General features: G+C 42.1%; 1 protein-coding gene across 1 annotated transcript in view; it reads right to left on the minus strand.

The window, feature by feature from the left end:
• Positions 1-2,499: 2,499 nt before the first annotated feature.
• LOC111970862 (xin actin-binding repeat-containing protein 2) overlaps positions 2,500-14,803 on the minus strand; it is a 63,954-nt gene continuing 51,650 nt past the window's right edge. Inside the window, 3 exon segments of the mRNA XM_070445863.1 lie at positions 2,500-3,093; positions 3,191-3,324; positions 7,660-14,797. Of these exon segments, the coding sequence (XP_070301964.1) occupies positions 3,230-3,324; positions 7,660-14,797 (7,233 nt within the window). The 3' untranslated portion in view covers positions 2,500-3,093; positions 3,191-3,229.

A 14,803-nucleotide genomic window follows, 5' to 3' on the forward strand; every position in this document is an offset into this window, starting at 1 on the left:
CAAAAATTACTTTTTGTCCTGAATACAAAGCGCTATGTTTGGAGCAAATCCAACACAACACATCACTGAGTACCACTCTTCATATTTTCAAGCATGCTAGCATGCTGGTGGCTGCATCATGTAATGGGTATGCTTGTCATCGGCAAGGACTAAAGAGCTRTTTAGGATAAAAAGAAACAGAATACATCTATAAACTGGTTAAAWTTGCTTTCCAACAGACACTSGGAGACAAATTCACCTTTCAGCAGGACAATAACCTAAAAACTCAAGGCCAAATCTACACTGGAGTTGCTTACCAAGATGTCATTGAATTCTCCTGAGCGGCCTAATTACAGTTTTGACTTAAATCGGCTTGAAAATCTATGGCGAGACTTATAAATGGCTGTCTAGCAATATCAACAATCAATTTGATAGAGCTTGAAGAATTTTAAAAAGAATAATGGGCAAATATTGTACAATCCAGGTGTGCAAAGCTCTTAGAGACTTACCCCAAAAGACTCACAGCTGTAATCACTGCCAAAGGTGATTCTAACATTTATTGACTCAGGGGTATGAATACTTATGTAAATTAGATATTGCTGTATTTCATTTTCAATAAATTAGCAAACATTTCTAAAAACATGTTTTCACTTTGTCATTATGGGGTAGTGTGTGTAGATGTGGGAGACAAACATATATATATATATATATATATATATATTGAATTCAGGCTGTAATACAACAAAATGTGGAATAAGTCAAGGGGTATGAATTATTTCTGAAGGCACTGAACATGTTAAAATCTGTATTCCTCCTACAACCCTCTGGTTCCCTCAATGGAAATTCAAAATGGCTCTAACTTAAGAGATCTCAGCTGGCCATACATACATACATACATACATACATACATACATACATACATACATACATACATACATACATACATACATACATACATACATACAGACCCGTAGACCAAACTACACCTCTACACACAATGTTTACCTTAGTATCTCTTCCCCCACTGATTAAAAAGTCATGTACCAGAAACATGTCAAGTCTTTAATAATAACTACATTACTAACGTAGAAACAATAGAATAMGAAAAGTAAATCATCTTTAATCAGACTCAGAAGATTAAACCTCATAGGCATTCTTTACAACAAACCAAGCAAATTGAAAACCATTATACTGTAGCAAGAAATTATAATGAATGTATTGCAAAATATGAATATGTTCTGTTTTAATGGTTTTAAAATATCAGAATCAATGTATACAGAAAAACATGAAACAAAAAATCCCTTTATCGTTTTTAAAAAACTGCACACCAGTTGCTTTTAAACAGTGAGATCAAATCTAGATAATGTAATAAAGAGCATCGATATCATTGCCAAAACACYGTACAAAAATTGTTATAGGGAAGTTGTGATATTAGCTTGATTCTTCTCTCCACGGACAGAAATTAAATTAGGGATTGCATGAGGACAGAATTAACTAATTGAGTGATAGAAAATATGGATTAAATGTTATCAGATTTAGGAGTTGTCACTGTCGTCATCGTCATAATATCTGTTCCTCTTGATTTGTTCCTCCACTGACAGCGAGTCATAATCATCTTTCCACAGCATGTTGCTTTTCCCCTGTGCGCAGACATCCTTCATGGCAAAGCTGTCAAGCTGTTCATCCCTTTTCCACCCGTCTTTGGGTTTATCTGTGTGTCCTCTTGACTCCATTCCAAAATCCAAAAGGTSGTCCAGCGATGACACCAAGGGCCTCTCYCTYACAGACTCACTGAAGATGTCAGACTTGAAATCAGACAGGAGGATGGAACTGTTATCGAGCCCAGCAAAAATGTCCTCCAGGAAGCTAGAGGTGCTAATCTTTGGTTCCGCTTCAAAAGAAAATGTACTTTGAGTCGCCTCTGTGAAGACATGTTCATCTAGACTGTCGTCTGTGGCCTCCATACATTTGGCACCCATTGGCACAAAAGCGTCCTCCCTCTGTGCCATGTCTAGAACYTCGGTTGGCATCCATTTTAGTTCTTTATCCCCGAATATGCCCTCCTTAAAATCGCTTTCGGCAGCAGCTGGTTCTGTGGACTGAAGTATTATATCTCTTTCTCTCGTTTTGTAGTCATCAAGCATTTTGAACATTGGTTCATGGTCAAATAATAATTGTCCGTTATTGTTGTTGTTGGAGTTTGCGTTTACTGCTGGCTCACCTGATGCCTCACCATCTATCACTGTGACCTTGACCTTATCCTCCTCACTCCCATTTACTTTCTCGATTTTCTTCTTCTCCTCTTTATAAGGGTTCTCTGCCTCAGCCTCCCCGCTATGCCCATTTACTCTCACATCCTCTACCTTCTCTCCACTTTCCTTTTCATWTTTTTCTGTCACATTCCCACTTTCTACAGCTCCTTCCTCGTTCACCTCGCTTGTCACTTCCACATRGGSTTCCACTTTCCCAGCTACCTCTATGCCACTGTCTTTTGGGGGTTCATGGGTGGGAGWACTCTCTGTTACCTCTACTAGGTCTACYGGAGTGGTCAAAGCCTTCTTCTCTGCTGGAGTTTCTACAGTTACAACGGCACTTTCCCATGCAGTTTCTTGAGGACAATTTTGTGTTTTTATAGCAGGGCTATCATTTAAAGAAGGTTCATTGATCTGGCTTTTATTGGCATCGGTGTCGGTCTGTGGAGAGCTATCCTGGGGGGGCCATGAGGGTTTAACCAGCTTCACCTCGTCCTCCATCATGAACACTTTCTTGGGAGAATCATTCTGAGGGGGCCATACAACCGCAATCTTACTAGTGGGCTTTTTGTTTTCATCCTGTGATTTGCTCACTTCCTTTTCCTGTGGAGGTGGTACCTCTATCTTTGTCGAACTGACACTGCTCCTGGCTGTGGAATTTCTGGAATCTAGTTTTTCAGGGGACGGTGATTTTAGCTTAGTCTTTTCATTTTCAATGGAATACTCTTGATTTTTAGTACTCCAAAGGTCTTTGTGAGGCTTCTGTCCGAATCCTTCGTCATAATTTCCTTTGGACTTGAAGAGTTGTTTGAAGTGGGGCTTGCAGTACATTCGTCCATGGAGAGAGGCGTAGTTGCCAAGGCTGAGAAAGACAAATCTTGTAACTATTCAGACACAACATTTGAAATYAGATAGTTGTTATTATTTGTACTGYTTATAAGTCCAAGTTTGTGGTTTACCTTAGTTTGCCACTGCAGTGCTCACAGCGGAAGCAYCTTTTATGGAAATTGTGTTTGTCTGCGATCAGACACTCCATCGGATACACCCTCTTCCGACACACCGTACACAGTTCGGACTCTGGAACTCGAATTTTCTGAAAGAGAAAGATAGTGTTAGGTCATTCTTTTATTGACCTTTTCAGTAAAAACAAACAAAGCAACAACACTATTAGTTAATAATTAGTCATTATTACGAAACCTACTGGACTGTAAATCATTTATGAAATCACAAAAAAAAATGGTTCCCACTTTAAACAAACTACAAATTATGAAGGCTTTATGTAGCATACATACAGTAACATCTTYCTAAGCACTACACAGATGCTTCACAAATCTGTTAATTCCATACTCTATAAAGGGTGTAGAAAAGGTGACATAGTCTACCATTTTTTTACCTTTATTTTTAACTAGGCAAATCAGYCAAATMAGTTTTACAATGACGGCCTACCCCYGCAAAACCCTCCCCTAACCCAGACGATGCTGTGCCAATTGTGCGCCATCCTATGGGACTCCCGATCACGGATGGTTGTGATACAGCCCGGGATCGTACCAGGGTCTGTAGTGACGCCTTGAGCACTGASATGCAGTGCCTTAGACCGCTGCGCCACTCGGGAGCATCTCCCTATGTATAGTAGGCTGCATTGCCAAATGTGACTTAACCGAGACAGACATAACACACACGGACACACAGATGTTACCAAGCTAAGCTAAGCAGGCCTCATAAAGATGGCGTTTGTGCTGATGTTAATGATGATGATTGTATGTTAATGATGATGATTGTATGTTAATGATGATGATTGTATGTTAATGATGATGATTGCGGGTTCCGATACTGATTGTACATTAAAATAACACTCCTGTAACATAATTGTTCACCCAGACACATTAATGTGACTTTTTATCTAGTTATAATTTGGAAGAAAACAAGCCTAGCAGAATTGCTATTTGGCTAGTTAGCGGGTAGGGTATTTTGAAATAATAGCTAAGCTAGCTATCTAACAAGGTATTGTTCAGGCCGGTTAGCCTTGCTAATTTCAAGGATATAAGGGTTTCCTATTAATTTTCAAAAAACAGATTACCTTCTTTTCCAAAACCTCTTCTCCTGCGTCTTCTTTTATCTGTTTATAACAGATAAAAGAAGAGGTCAATAACAGGACAATTAACTTGGCTGTTAATAGCTGTAAGTGTATGAGACCTCATGTCCGAGGCCTGTAACACACTTATTCAGCATGCATCTGTGTTTTACGAATGTCTAAAGCCAAGATTCTCATAGCTAACCTAATTTAGTTCAGATGCATTGTTTCCAATAGGAATGGTTGTCACACTATGGGCAGAGCAAGCAAGGACGTGTGCAGAACCAAGCAATGCAGCAAGATCTTTTTAGATGTGTTATGAAGGTCAATAGGTGTGTCACTTTAAAGGAAGTATGACAAAGCACTACCCAAAGTAGTCATGAGTGTGATCTAAATTAATCTACCCTATTATAAAGGTAGTATCGGGAATGATTGGTTACTTTAGGTGTGATAGGGTGTGTGACATCAGATCGGCAATTATTTTTATGGCGTAGATGGAGGCCTCTTCATGCAAGGTATGTACATGGTCCCGTGTGGCTCAGTTGGTAGAGCATGGCGCTTGCAACGCCAGGGTTGTGGGTTCATTCCCCACGGGGGGACCAGGATGAATATGTATGAACTTTCCAATTTGTAAGTCGTTCTGGATAAGAGCGTCTGCTAAATGACTTAAATGTAAATGTTAAATGTACAACAAGGCAATGTTAAAGTAAATATGTAGCAWACACCATGTGGCCTACCTATGCCATTCAAACATTTGTGTGTATGACTATAAGTGGTGACTGGGTCCACGTGTCTGTACGTTTTGGCACTGAGAAAGATGTAACTTGGTGGTAGGTGTTATAATACCGGTTGTCTGCTTTCTATCCCCTTTTAAGGCCCTAGTTGAGGGCTTTCCTGAAAACAAGTAATGTCACCATCAGAATTGCCTCCTAATTAGTAGGGCTGTGACGATACCAATATCYKAATATTTTTTACATGGCAAAAATGAAAACACGAAGCAGACCAAACASGCTGGTCCTTAAAAAATCTGCTGTATTTAAAATATTGTGTGCTATAGCTTGGAAAATAAATACCTGTGACTGGTTGACAACATAATGATGTTTGTTTCCAACATTAAGGATGTTTTCCTGAAGAAATTAAATCCGCTTTCAGTTGTGTTTCCTTGCCATTATACRAATGAGTATCGCGATACTGGTATCGTCCGMTCCCTACCAATAAGCATACGTCATGTCACCCTTTATAAAAACAGCTTTTTGGGGGAATTAGCATAGTGTGTTATGCATTTAGCAGTGCACCCTACATATGGAGCGGTTATGTTAACCATCTATTTAGTGCTTTATAGGTGACTCGTGAAACATCRACAGTCGGTTCCCACACCCTTGATAAAGATCAGCAATAATGACTGTATAAAATACAGAATTCAAATGCTGAGCTCTATTGTATGCTAAAAAAAGGAGAAATTATATCATTTTTCCACTAATACAATTGCTCAGAGAAAGATATTTTGTTTAACAAGTAATACTTTTTTCTCTCTAAAACCCCCCCCTAAAGATTCTTAAATAAATAATGTAGTCAAACGTTTAGTATTTGGTCCCATATTCCTAGCARGCAATGACTACGGATTACAGATAATCTTGAATGAATTGTGAATAATGATGAGTGAGAAAGTTACAGAAGGTCAAAGATCATAKCCCCAAGACATGCTATCCTCCCTGTTATTGGTTATGGTGAGAGGACAGCATGTCTTGGGGGTACGATCTTTGAACCTCTGTAACTTTCTCACTCATCATTATTCAGGATTCATTCAGGATTATCCGTAATCATGCTAGCATTCATATTAATGTAGAAGTGTTTAGAAACATATTATATTCTTATTTGCATTWAAAGTGAATCCAKAATGACACAATACATTATTTAGKATTCATTACTATTGGCCACAAAATAATCTGAAACACAACCAAAACTATGTAATTAGGCAAATGCATCCAACAAGTTTGTAGAGTCACGTGTTCGYAATATGGGAACAAATACTCAACTTTTGAKTACTTTATTTATAAGATTTATTTTTATGTATTTGACTTATTCAATAAAATCTCTTTCTCTGAGCAATTGTATTAGTATAAAATAATATAATTTCCCCATAAAATGTRGCATACAATATACAGTAGCTCAGTATTTTAATTGTTTATTAGTCATCAGTCATTATTGCTCATATTTATTAAGGGTGTCAATAATTTAGGACCCCACTGTATGTAGTGCTCARGAAGACTTTATATTATACTATATGAGTCCATTATAAATTGTAGTTCATGTTTAGATCATTTCAATTTAGATTTAAAGGTACACTATGCAGAAATRGCGCCGCCATRTCCTGGTTGCTAAAATTCGAATAYTTCGCCTAATTACATTTTTAGTGACAAAACAAGTGAATATAGTGTAGCGAATCATTGTACCATCTAAACCGCTGTGAAATKTATTTTACATAACCAYAAAMATTGTATTTTCAGCTGTTTGAAGATGGTGTACAAAACCAYAAGTGYAAGACTCAAAAATGAAACTTAAGAAATGGAAGCATTGTAATAACACAGTAGAACATATCTACCGCTTCTTAGACTTGCTTTCAATGAGAAATCTATAACTCACATTTCTATGTGACTTTGGTCGGGTCCCCCAAAAAGTTACATATTGCAGCTTTAAATCCTATAACTTGTTACTTTTTGATGGAATATACATGCTAATTCTATACTTCAGCATACGGCCCGAGGAGGTGTGGTATATGGCCAATATACCACGGCTAAGGGCTGTTTTTAGGCAACCCCCGAGGTGCCTTATTGCTATTATAAACTGGTTACCAGTAAAAATATATATTTTGTCATACCTGTGGTATACGGGCTTAAAWACTACGGCTYTCAGCCAATCAGCATTTATGGCTCGACCCACCCAGTTTYTAATTAGAAYTATACAACCYCATCCTCACACAAGCATGAAAACATTCATCCATAACTTCCCATCACTGCTTTTTGCAAAAGCAGCTCTATATCTTAGGCATCAACTCAACCACCCCCTGTAGACAAGCACATCATGAGGCGCTTTCTTGCTGTGTTTTAATGCATTCTAAACAGACTGTCAGTACCCATTAGATTCATTATGCTTTAGAAGTATTAGTGTCTGTCAGATAAAAATAAATAAGAAGAGCAACAAAGGGGAAATGCATCATTAAAAACAGTGCAGATGCAAAACTTTAATGCTGAGTTTGAAGGCACTGTTAATATTTTTTTTTACTTTCACACAAAAAAATATGTTAAACACACCATCACTCTCTATTAGTCTCCCCTCATGCTCCACGCGTTGGTTTACCCGTCACGACAGTCTCCTGCTGGTGTGTTACGATCTGTGATGTCCTCTGTTCTGAGACACTGAATCCCAGATTCTGGAACACACTCTCGCTTTCGGCCCAGGACTGGTGGAAGCTCTTCAGTAGGTCCTCGGTGGCGGCCTCCACAGGAACTGCCATCTCTTCAACCGTCCCTTTCACCACGTCGGCATAGGAGGGAGGGAGGGGGCGGGTCATGTGGCTCTCAGAGTGCATGCTGGTCTCGCTCCTCACCCCTCTTGTTACGGTGCCAAATTCATCCATGCCAGAGAACTCCTCAGTGACGGACTTTGTTTTGGAGTGCCCCGTCGGTTCGGCAGACTCTGATTCTCTCCTCTCTCTCTCCTCTTGTTTCTCTCTCACTTCTTTGAGAGCATTACGATCACCCAAGTCAAAGGCATTCTTGATGGCCTTTATGTTGAAGGCAGGTGTTTCATCGGTTTTTGGCGTTTTGGGGTCTGCCTCTGGATCTTCAGTGTCACTTCCCAGTCTATCTGTGATGATGATGGGATCTTTTCTGATGTACAGCTTTGGTTTTGGGGATTCAAATTGATTGACCAGCTTTGACAGGTCAAGCCTAGGGAGATCCTCTTTCATTATGTCTATATTCACACCCTCAGGAACTTCCTCTATATCCTCTGGACCCAGGCGCTCTGGGATTTCTATGGGGTCCTTCCGCATGTAAGTCCTGCTCACCTCTGCCTTCTGAGCTTCCTCAAAGAAGAACTTTTTGTCTCTGACAGTCATCATGGAGTCAACCATATCAGCCACATCRGGAGTCGTCGTCCCAGTCTCCATCTCCTGTGTCTGCATGTGGATCTCAGGTTCAATCAGCGCTGGGGAATCCTCTCTGTCAGAGGCTTGCTCTGTSGTCAGAAACTCAGGCATGGGTGGSGGAGGGGTCATGCCCCGAGAGAGCTTCGCAGTGGTGTCCTTCAACTTGGCTAGCTTCTCTGAGCMGCTRAAGGTGGGAGAGGGTGTGGCCCTACAGAACCGAGAGGTAGGGGTGCGGGGAGGGGGAGGMGGTGGGGTTGGGGTGGCACCAGACCTGTATGACYGAGGAGGTGAGGGMGTCACRYTGAYGGGTGAGTRTGTTCTCCTCACTGATTCAATGCTMATGAAGGTAGGTGAAGGTGTTCGCGTTGCAAGCATGGGAGAGGGAACTCTGGGATCAGGACCTTTTACTTCAGTCAGCTCTGGCTTTTTGCTCTCATGAGAGATCTTCTTCTCCTCAACCACTTTCTTATGGGTTTCGACTCTTGACGAGCCAATGCTTATTTTAGATATCTTGGCTGTTGCTCCTCCAAATCGTTTCTTTTCAAGTGCTGGTGCAGGTGATGGTGCAGGTGGTGGTGCAGGTGATGATGCAGGTGCCGGTTCACTTTCCTGTTTTGCCATGGCTGCCATGTGTCCTTCTAAGAATACAAGTTTTGCTTGTGCTAGGTTTCTCACACGGAAAAGGATCTCTGTGAGCTTKTTCTTATTCTGCTGAACAGCAACCTGTGTTAAATCACGCTTTTCCTCCGCCCTGATCAACCAGTCAGGGACCTCACTAAGTATTGTCCTCACTGAGTTTGAATCCATGTTCCCTGGATGAAGCTGCTTAATGTTAAAAAGCAGCTTCTGTACCATTACACATTTCTCTGAATCTGTGCTCTCCTCCACTGATTGAGCTGTGTTTTCCACCATTGATTGAGCTGTTTCTGTTTGTGCTGCTGCCTTCCCTGCAATGTTCATGGAGTCAGCCTTAGACTCTGCCTTCGACCTCTCTTGATGCTGCTGCATTTTGCTTACTTCTCCTTGTTGTTGGAAAGACTTGACCTGCTGCTTCTGTGTGCGAACCTGCTGTTCCTGCTTCTGGAAGCTCTGTTGAACTACTCTGTCATTAACAATCACTTGCTCGTGCTTCTGAATGTGCTGTTCCTGCATGCTTTGTTGACTACGGGAGACAGATATGTGGCAGTGCCCTGGAGTTTGAGCTACTGGCAWGGGAACTAGCTTTGGCTCTTTGGGCAAAGGGACTTTAATGCCTTTCTGCTTTGCCTTTGTCTTCATTTGGATTTCCAGCTTTGTTTCCTMGGCAGCTGCAGTTTTCTCAACCTCCTCAGCTTTCTCKTGTGTCACATTCATCTCCACCTTTACTTCAMTTTTTGCTGAGCTACTGGTGGCCATCTGGGTGCTCTCCTGAACTACTCTGGTCTCACTCTTAGAAATAGTCTCCATACTCGTTTGATGTACATGTAATTCATTTTTCACTGCTCGTTGATCTTTTTCCACCACCTCGCTTTTCTCCTCCTTCTTCTCTGTTGGCAACTTCACTGTTCTCACCTTGAAATTTGGTGTRACTTTTGGAATTTTGATTTTGGTGGGCTGAGATGGAATCTTTTTTACTTCCTGTGTGAGTAAGGCGTTAGTATTCTTTGCATCCTCTGCTTCGGATGTGACGGCGGATTGGGATTGAAGATTMACATTTTCCTGGACAATGCTCTGAGTGGAGATGATAGACTGTGAGCTAGCATTCATACCACTCTGCTGCTCAGCTACTGAGGACGAAATCACATTAGAGCCAGATTGGACTTTAATGTTGGACTCATGGTGAAGGTGAGCAGCAGAGACTGAAACAGCCTGATGCTTGCCAGAAGAAACAGACTGATGCTTGCCAGAAGAAACAGACTGATGCTTGCCAGAGGAAACAGCCTGATGTTTTCTGGAGGCAGCAGATGAGGTGAGTTCTTTCCCAGAAGAGGCCATAGAGGACTGATCAGTGGTAATGTGTTTCTTATCTGAGGAAATATTTCCAGATTCAGAGGTTGATTTCTTATTTACCATGGAGATCAAAGGTTTGCTCAGGGGGATATGTGATAGAGCTTTCTTKATGGGCGGCTCTTGTGATGCTGTGCATACTTTGCTTTTAGACTGAGTTTCCTTAGCCTGTGTTACCTCTGAGGTCACTTTTGACTGCTCTGTTTTGTGTGCAACTGAGTGTTGTTCACTTGCAACATTGGTTGAGCCCATCATCTGCATCATATTAGTTGGAGGAGAGGAGGGAGATGCGACTCGTGAAGTGGCGGGAGTTGTGTCTTGTGACTTGTTTCTCTCAGCCTCCTCTCTTTGCACACGATACCTTTCCTCTGCCAGCATCAGTGGGGTTTTGAATTTACGGGCATATGGTTTAGGTTTTGCCACTGGTGCAAGTTCTGCAGGTGGGGGTATTTTGATTGGAGGGATGAATACCTTTTTAGGTGGTCGTGGCAACTCTTCCTGTGGTGGTTTTGCCACTGGGATTGGTGAAGGGATTTTAGTKGTGGACACTGTAYAATCAGATTGAACCTGTGTGTTGGTAGTATTTGTAMTTTCRWCCTGTTRACAACTGWTTWKACTRTTGACTTCCTMYACTAKTSCTTCCTRTTTATGTTCTGTRTGAACTGTCATTGGCTGAYGAGGTGGAGGAGMCGGTGGTGGTGCTGCTTGCTTTTTCTGCCATTTTGGTTTGACCAGTATTGGTTTCTTGGGTGGCTCAGATTTTGGGATTTTGAATAAAGGCCTAGCTTTAAATGGCTTTCCAGGTGGTGGTGTAGGCACTTGGTGTGGCATTGAGTTTAGCTCTTGRTGTGAGGGCGGTGGAGGAAGAAAGTCTTGCCCTGCGTCGGAGGGTGGGGGTGGGGGAGAAGGGAAAAAGTCAGGCTCCCCGCATTCTGCTGGGGGTGGAGGAGGTGGAGGCGGAAGGTCACTGTCCTGTCTCATAATCAGGGGACGGGATGTGGGAAACATTGGGCTACAGCTTGACAGGGACATTGGGCAGCCTGCCACTGGTGAGGGCGGGGGAGGAAGAGACATCTCAGACTCAGAGGGTGGAGGCGGGGACGTGGGAGGAGGGGGGAAATTAATCTCAGGCGTCCCTTTTTTTAGCATACCTTTTCCCTTCATGTCCAGGTTCCGGAAATTTGTATTCAGATTTTTGACGTTGTGTTTTTGTGTGACAGTCTTATGCTCTGTRACTGTTGTTTGCAACTGTTTCATTGTTTTTGTTTCCTGTGTTTGCTTTGAAACAATATTAGTTTGAGATGTGCTTTGTCTTTCTTTCATCACATTTATGTCTGAGGCTGCTTTATTCTCAGTCATCTGATTGGCTGCTTTAATCTCCTTCATCTGATTCGTTGATGTATTATCAGTCATCTGATTGGTCATGTTTTTCTTGTTAATGAAGATGGGTTTAGGGGGTGCTGGTATTTTCTGTTTCACAGCCTGTTCTTTAACATGTGTCTGCTGTGAGGACTCAGACATATTGACTGTTTTGACCTGTGTTGTCACGTTCATGTCCGAGACTTGTGTTTCTCTCTGTGTATCTTTCGTCACATTTTTGTCTGAGACTGCTTTATTCTCAGTCATATGATTGGCTGATTTATTCACAATCATCTGATTGGCTGCTTTATTCTCAGTCATATGATTGGCTGATTTATTCACACTCATCTGATTGGATGCTTTATTTTCAGTCATATGATTGGCTGATTTATTCACACTCATCTGATTGGATGCTTTATTTTCAGTCATGTGATTGGCTGATTTATTCACAATCATCTGATTGGCTMCTTTATTCTCAGTCATATGATTGGCTGATTTATTCACACTCATCTGATTGGCTGCTTTATTTTCAGTCATCTGATTGGCTGCTTTATTCTCAGTCATGTGATTGGCTGATTTATTCACAATCTTCTGATTGGCTGCTTTATTCTCAGTCATCTGATTTGCTGCTTTATTCACAGTCATCTGATTGGCTGATTGATTTACAGTCATCTGATTGGCTGCTTTAATCTCTGRCATCTGATTCATTGATGTATTATCAGTCATCTGACTGGTCAGGTTCTTCRTCTTTATGATCATGTGCTTAGGAGGGMGTTGCATTTTCTGTTTCACACTCTGTTGTTTAACATGTGTCTGTTCTTTAACTTGAGTCTGTTCTTTTACATGTTCCTGCTGTGAGTCCTCCAACATATTTACTGTTTGGACCTGTGTTGTCATAGAGTGTTCCTCTTGGGTGAGGGTCTTGCTGCTCTTCACTGATTTGTTCTCGGTGTACTTCTCAGTGTGCTTTTGTGTGGTGTCCTGTGATTTACTGCTCAGGTTTTTCACAGCAGGGGCTAGATTGACTGTGACGTTCTCATTCTTAGCCACATCTGAGTATTCATGGTCCACCACTTGCTGTGTGGGTAATGGATTTTTCACATGAGCTCTGGGAGCTTTCCTGGGAGGATACTTTCGTACTTTCCGATTGGAATATTCTTTTCTCTGCATCAGATTCTTTATSGCTCCTTTAACATCTCCCTTTATCACCTCCTCCTTCTCCATCTGTGATTGCTCCTCATCCTGGTCCTGCCCCTGCCCTTCGTAGAGGCATTTTATGGAGGTCTTCACATCTCCCTCAGTGCTTCCCCTGCGTTGCATTCGTGGGGATGTGGATGGTTCTAGTAACAGCTGTATTGTGCCTCTCACGTCCCCCTGTTCACTCACTTGGTGCTGGTAAAGTCTTTTCTCACTCGAGGCCTCATGCAAACCCTTCAGCGCAGTATGAATGTCTCCCTTTACAATCTCCTCCTTTTCCATCTCTTTCACTGCCTGCTTAGCCTCTTCTAGTGATTTCAAGGTGCCTTTGATATCGCCGGGCACTAAATCCTCAACAGTTACCTCAGTCTTGGTGGTCGCCGATTTCTCTAATGATTGGAGGGCTCCTCGGATATCACCTCGGACAATTTCTGGCTTTTCCATTTCCTTGGCTTGGTTTTGAGCCTCCTCCAAAGACCTCAGAGTGGTGTGCAGGTCCCCTTTCACCACTTCCTCTTTCTCTATCACGACTCTCTTGCTAATAGTTTTGGTCAGTGAGTCCAGGGCCGCCCTCAGATCTCCCTTGACAATTTCCTCTTTCTGCAGGTTTTCCAGRAAGAGAGCKGGTTCCATCATGAACACCTTCACTGTGTTGTTGACATCACCAGGGACAATATCGTCCTCAGCTACTGTGCGTTCAATCTGCTGTTGATTCTTCCTTAGTGTCATTTTGGTTTCCATAACGTCGCCGCCAATGATACGTTCCTTCTGCGCKTGTTCTTGTTCCTCATTAGGTTCAAACTGGAGTTGTTTGAGGTAATCCAGAGCCCCAGATTCAATACAGGTGGAGTAAAAGCTAACGTTACCCCTCTCRGTGTCTTCCACCCTTATCCTTTTAGATTCCTCTGACCCTGGGTTGGACAAGAGTCTGTGAAGGGTCCTACTGACATTGCCTTTGATGATATCCTCCTTCTCAATGCCAGCACCGTCTTCCTTATTGAGGAGGGAGTATATAGTCATTCGCACATCTCCCTTTTCATCTTCTTGAATCAGAATTCCACGTTTTGAGGAGCCCTCCTCCTTCAGTAGGTTGTTGATGGCCTCTTGAATGTCGCCTCTGAGGATTTCCTCCTTRTCAACATTGAATCCCTTTTCTTGGTTGAATAGCTGTTTTACCGTTGTGTTGATGTTGCCTCTCTCGTCCTGGTCTATGACTATCCCTTTCTCTGTCATGTCTCGTCTGTTTAGGAGGTTCATCATGATGTTGTTCAGATCCCCTCTGATCACCTCCTCCTTCTGGATTTCTGGAGCATCTTGGTTCATGAGTCTGTATTTGGCCATTCTGACATCTCCTATCTCATCCGTCTCAATGAGAATCCCTTGTGAGTCAACCATTTTCTGACAATAGAGCTCTRCAAGGGTCTCTTTGATGCTCTTCCCCATTATTTCAGTTCTWTCTACACTGTTCTCATTAAATTTGGTTAAAGGAGTGGTTTCAAAAAGCCATGTTGTTGTCTTTACATCTGCTTGTGGGATCTCCTCCCGGGTGACAACAGTCTCTGTTCCGTCTGACTCTTTAATGCTGTCAAGCGGCTGRTTTTCAAAGAGCCACACAGACTGCTTGACATCTCCTTTCATCACTTCTTCTTTTGTCACTGTCTCCATTTCATCATATTCTGAGCCCTCGCCATGGATCTTATCGATGCTGTGTGTTTCAAACATCCATGAGGCCGTCCTGACGTCCCCTTTTTGGATCTCACTCACGCTAACAGTTCTAACATACTTCTGGGACATTTCATCTGTCTCAAA

Source organism: Salvelinus sp. IW2-2015, linkage group LG12, assembly GCF_002910315.2.
Source record: "Salvelinus sp. IW2-2015 linkage group LG12, ASM291031v2, whole genome shotgun sequence".
Classification (NCBI taxonomy): domain Eukaryota; kingdom Metazoa; phylum Chordata; class Actinopteri; order Salmoniformes; family Salmonidae; genus Salvelinus; species Salvelinus sp. IW2-2015.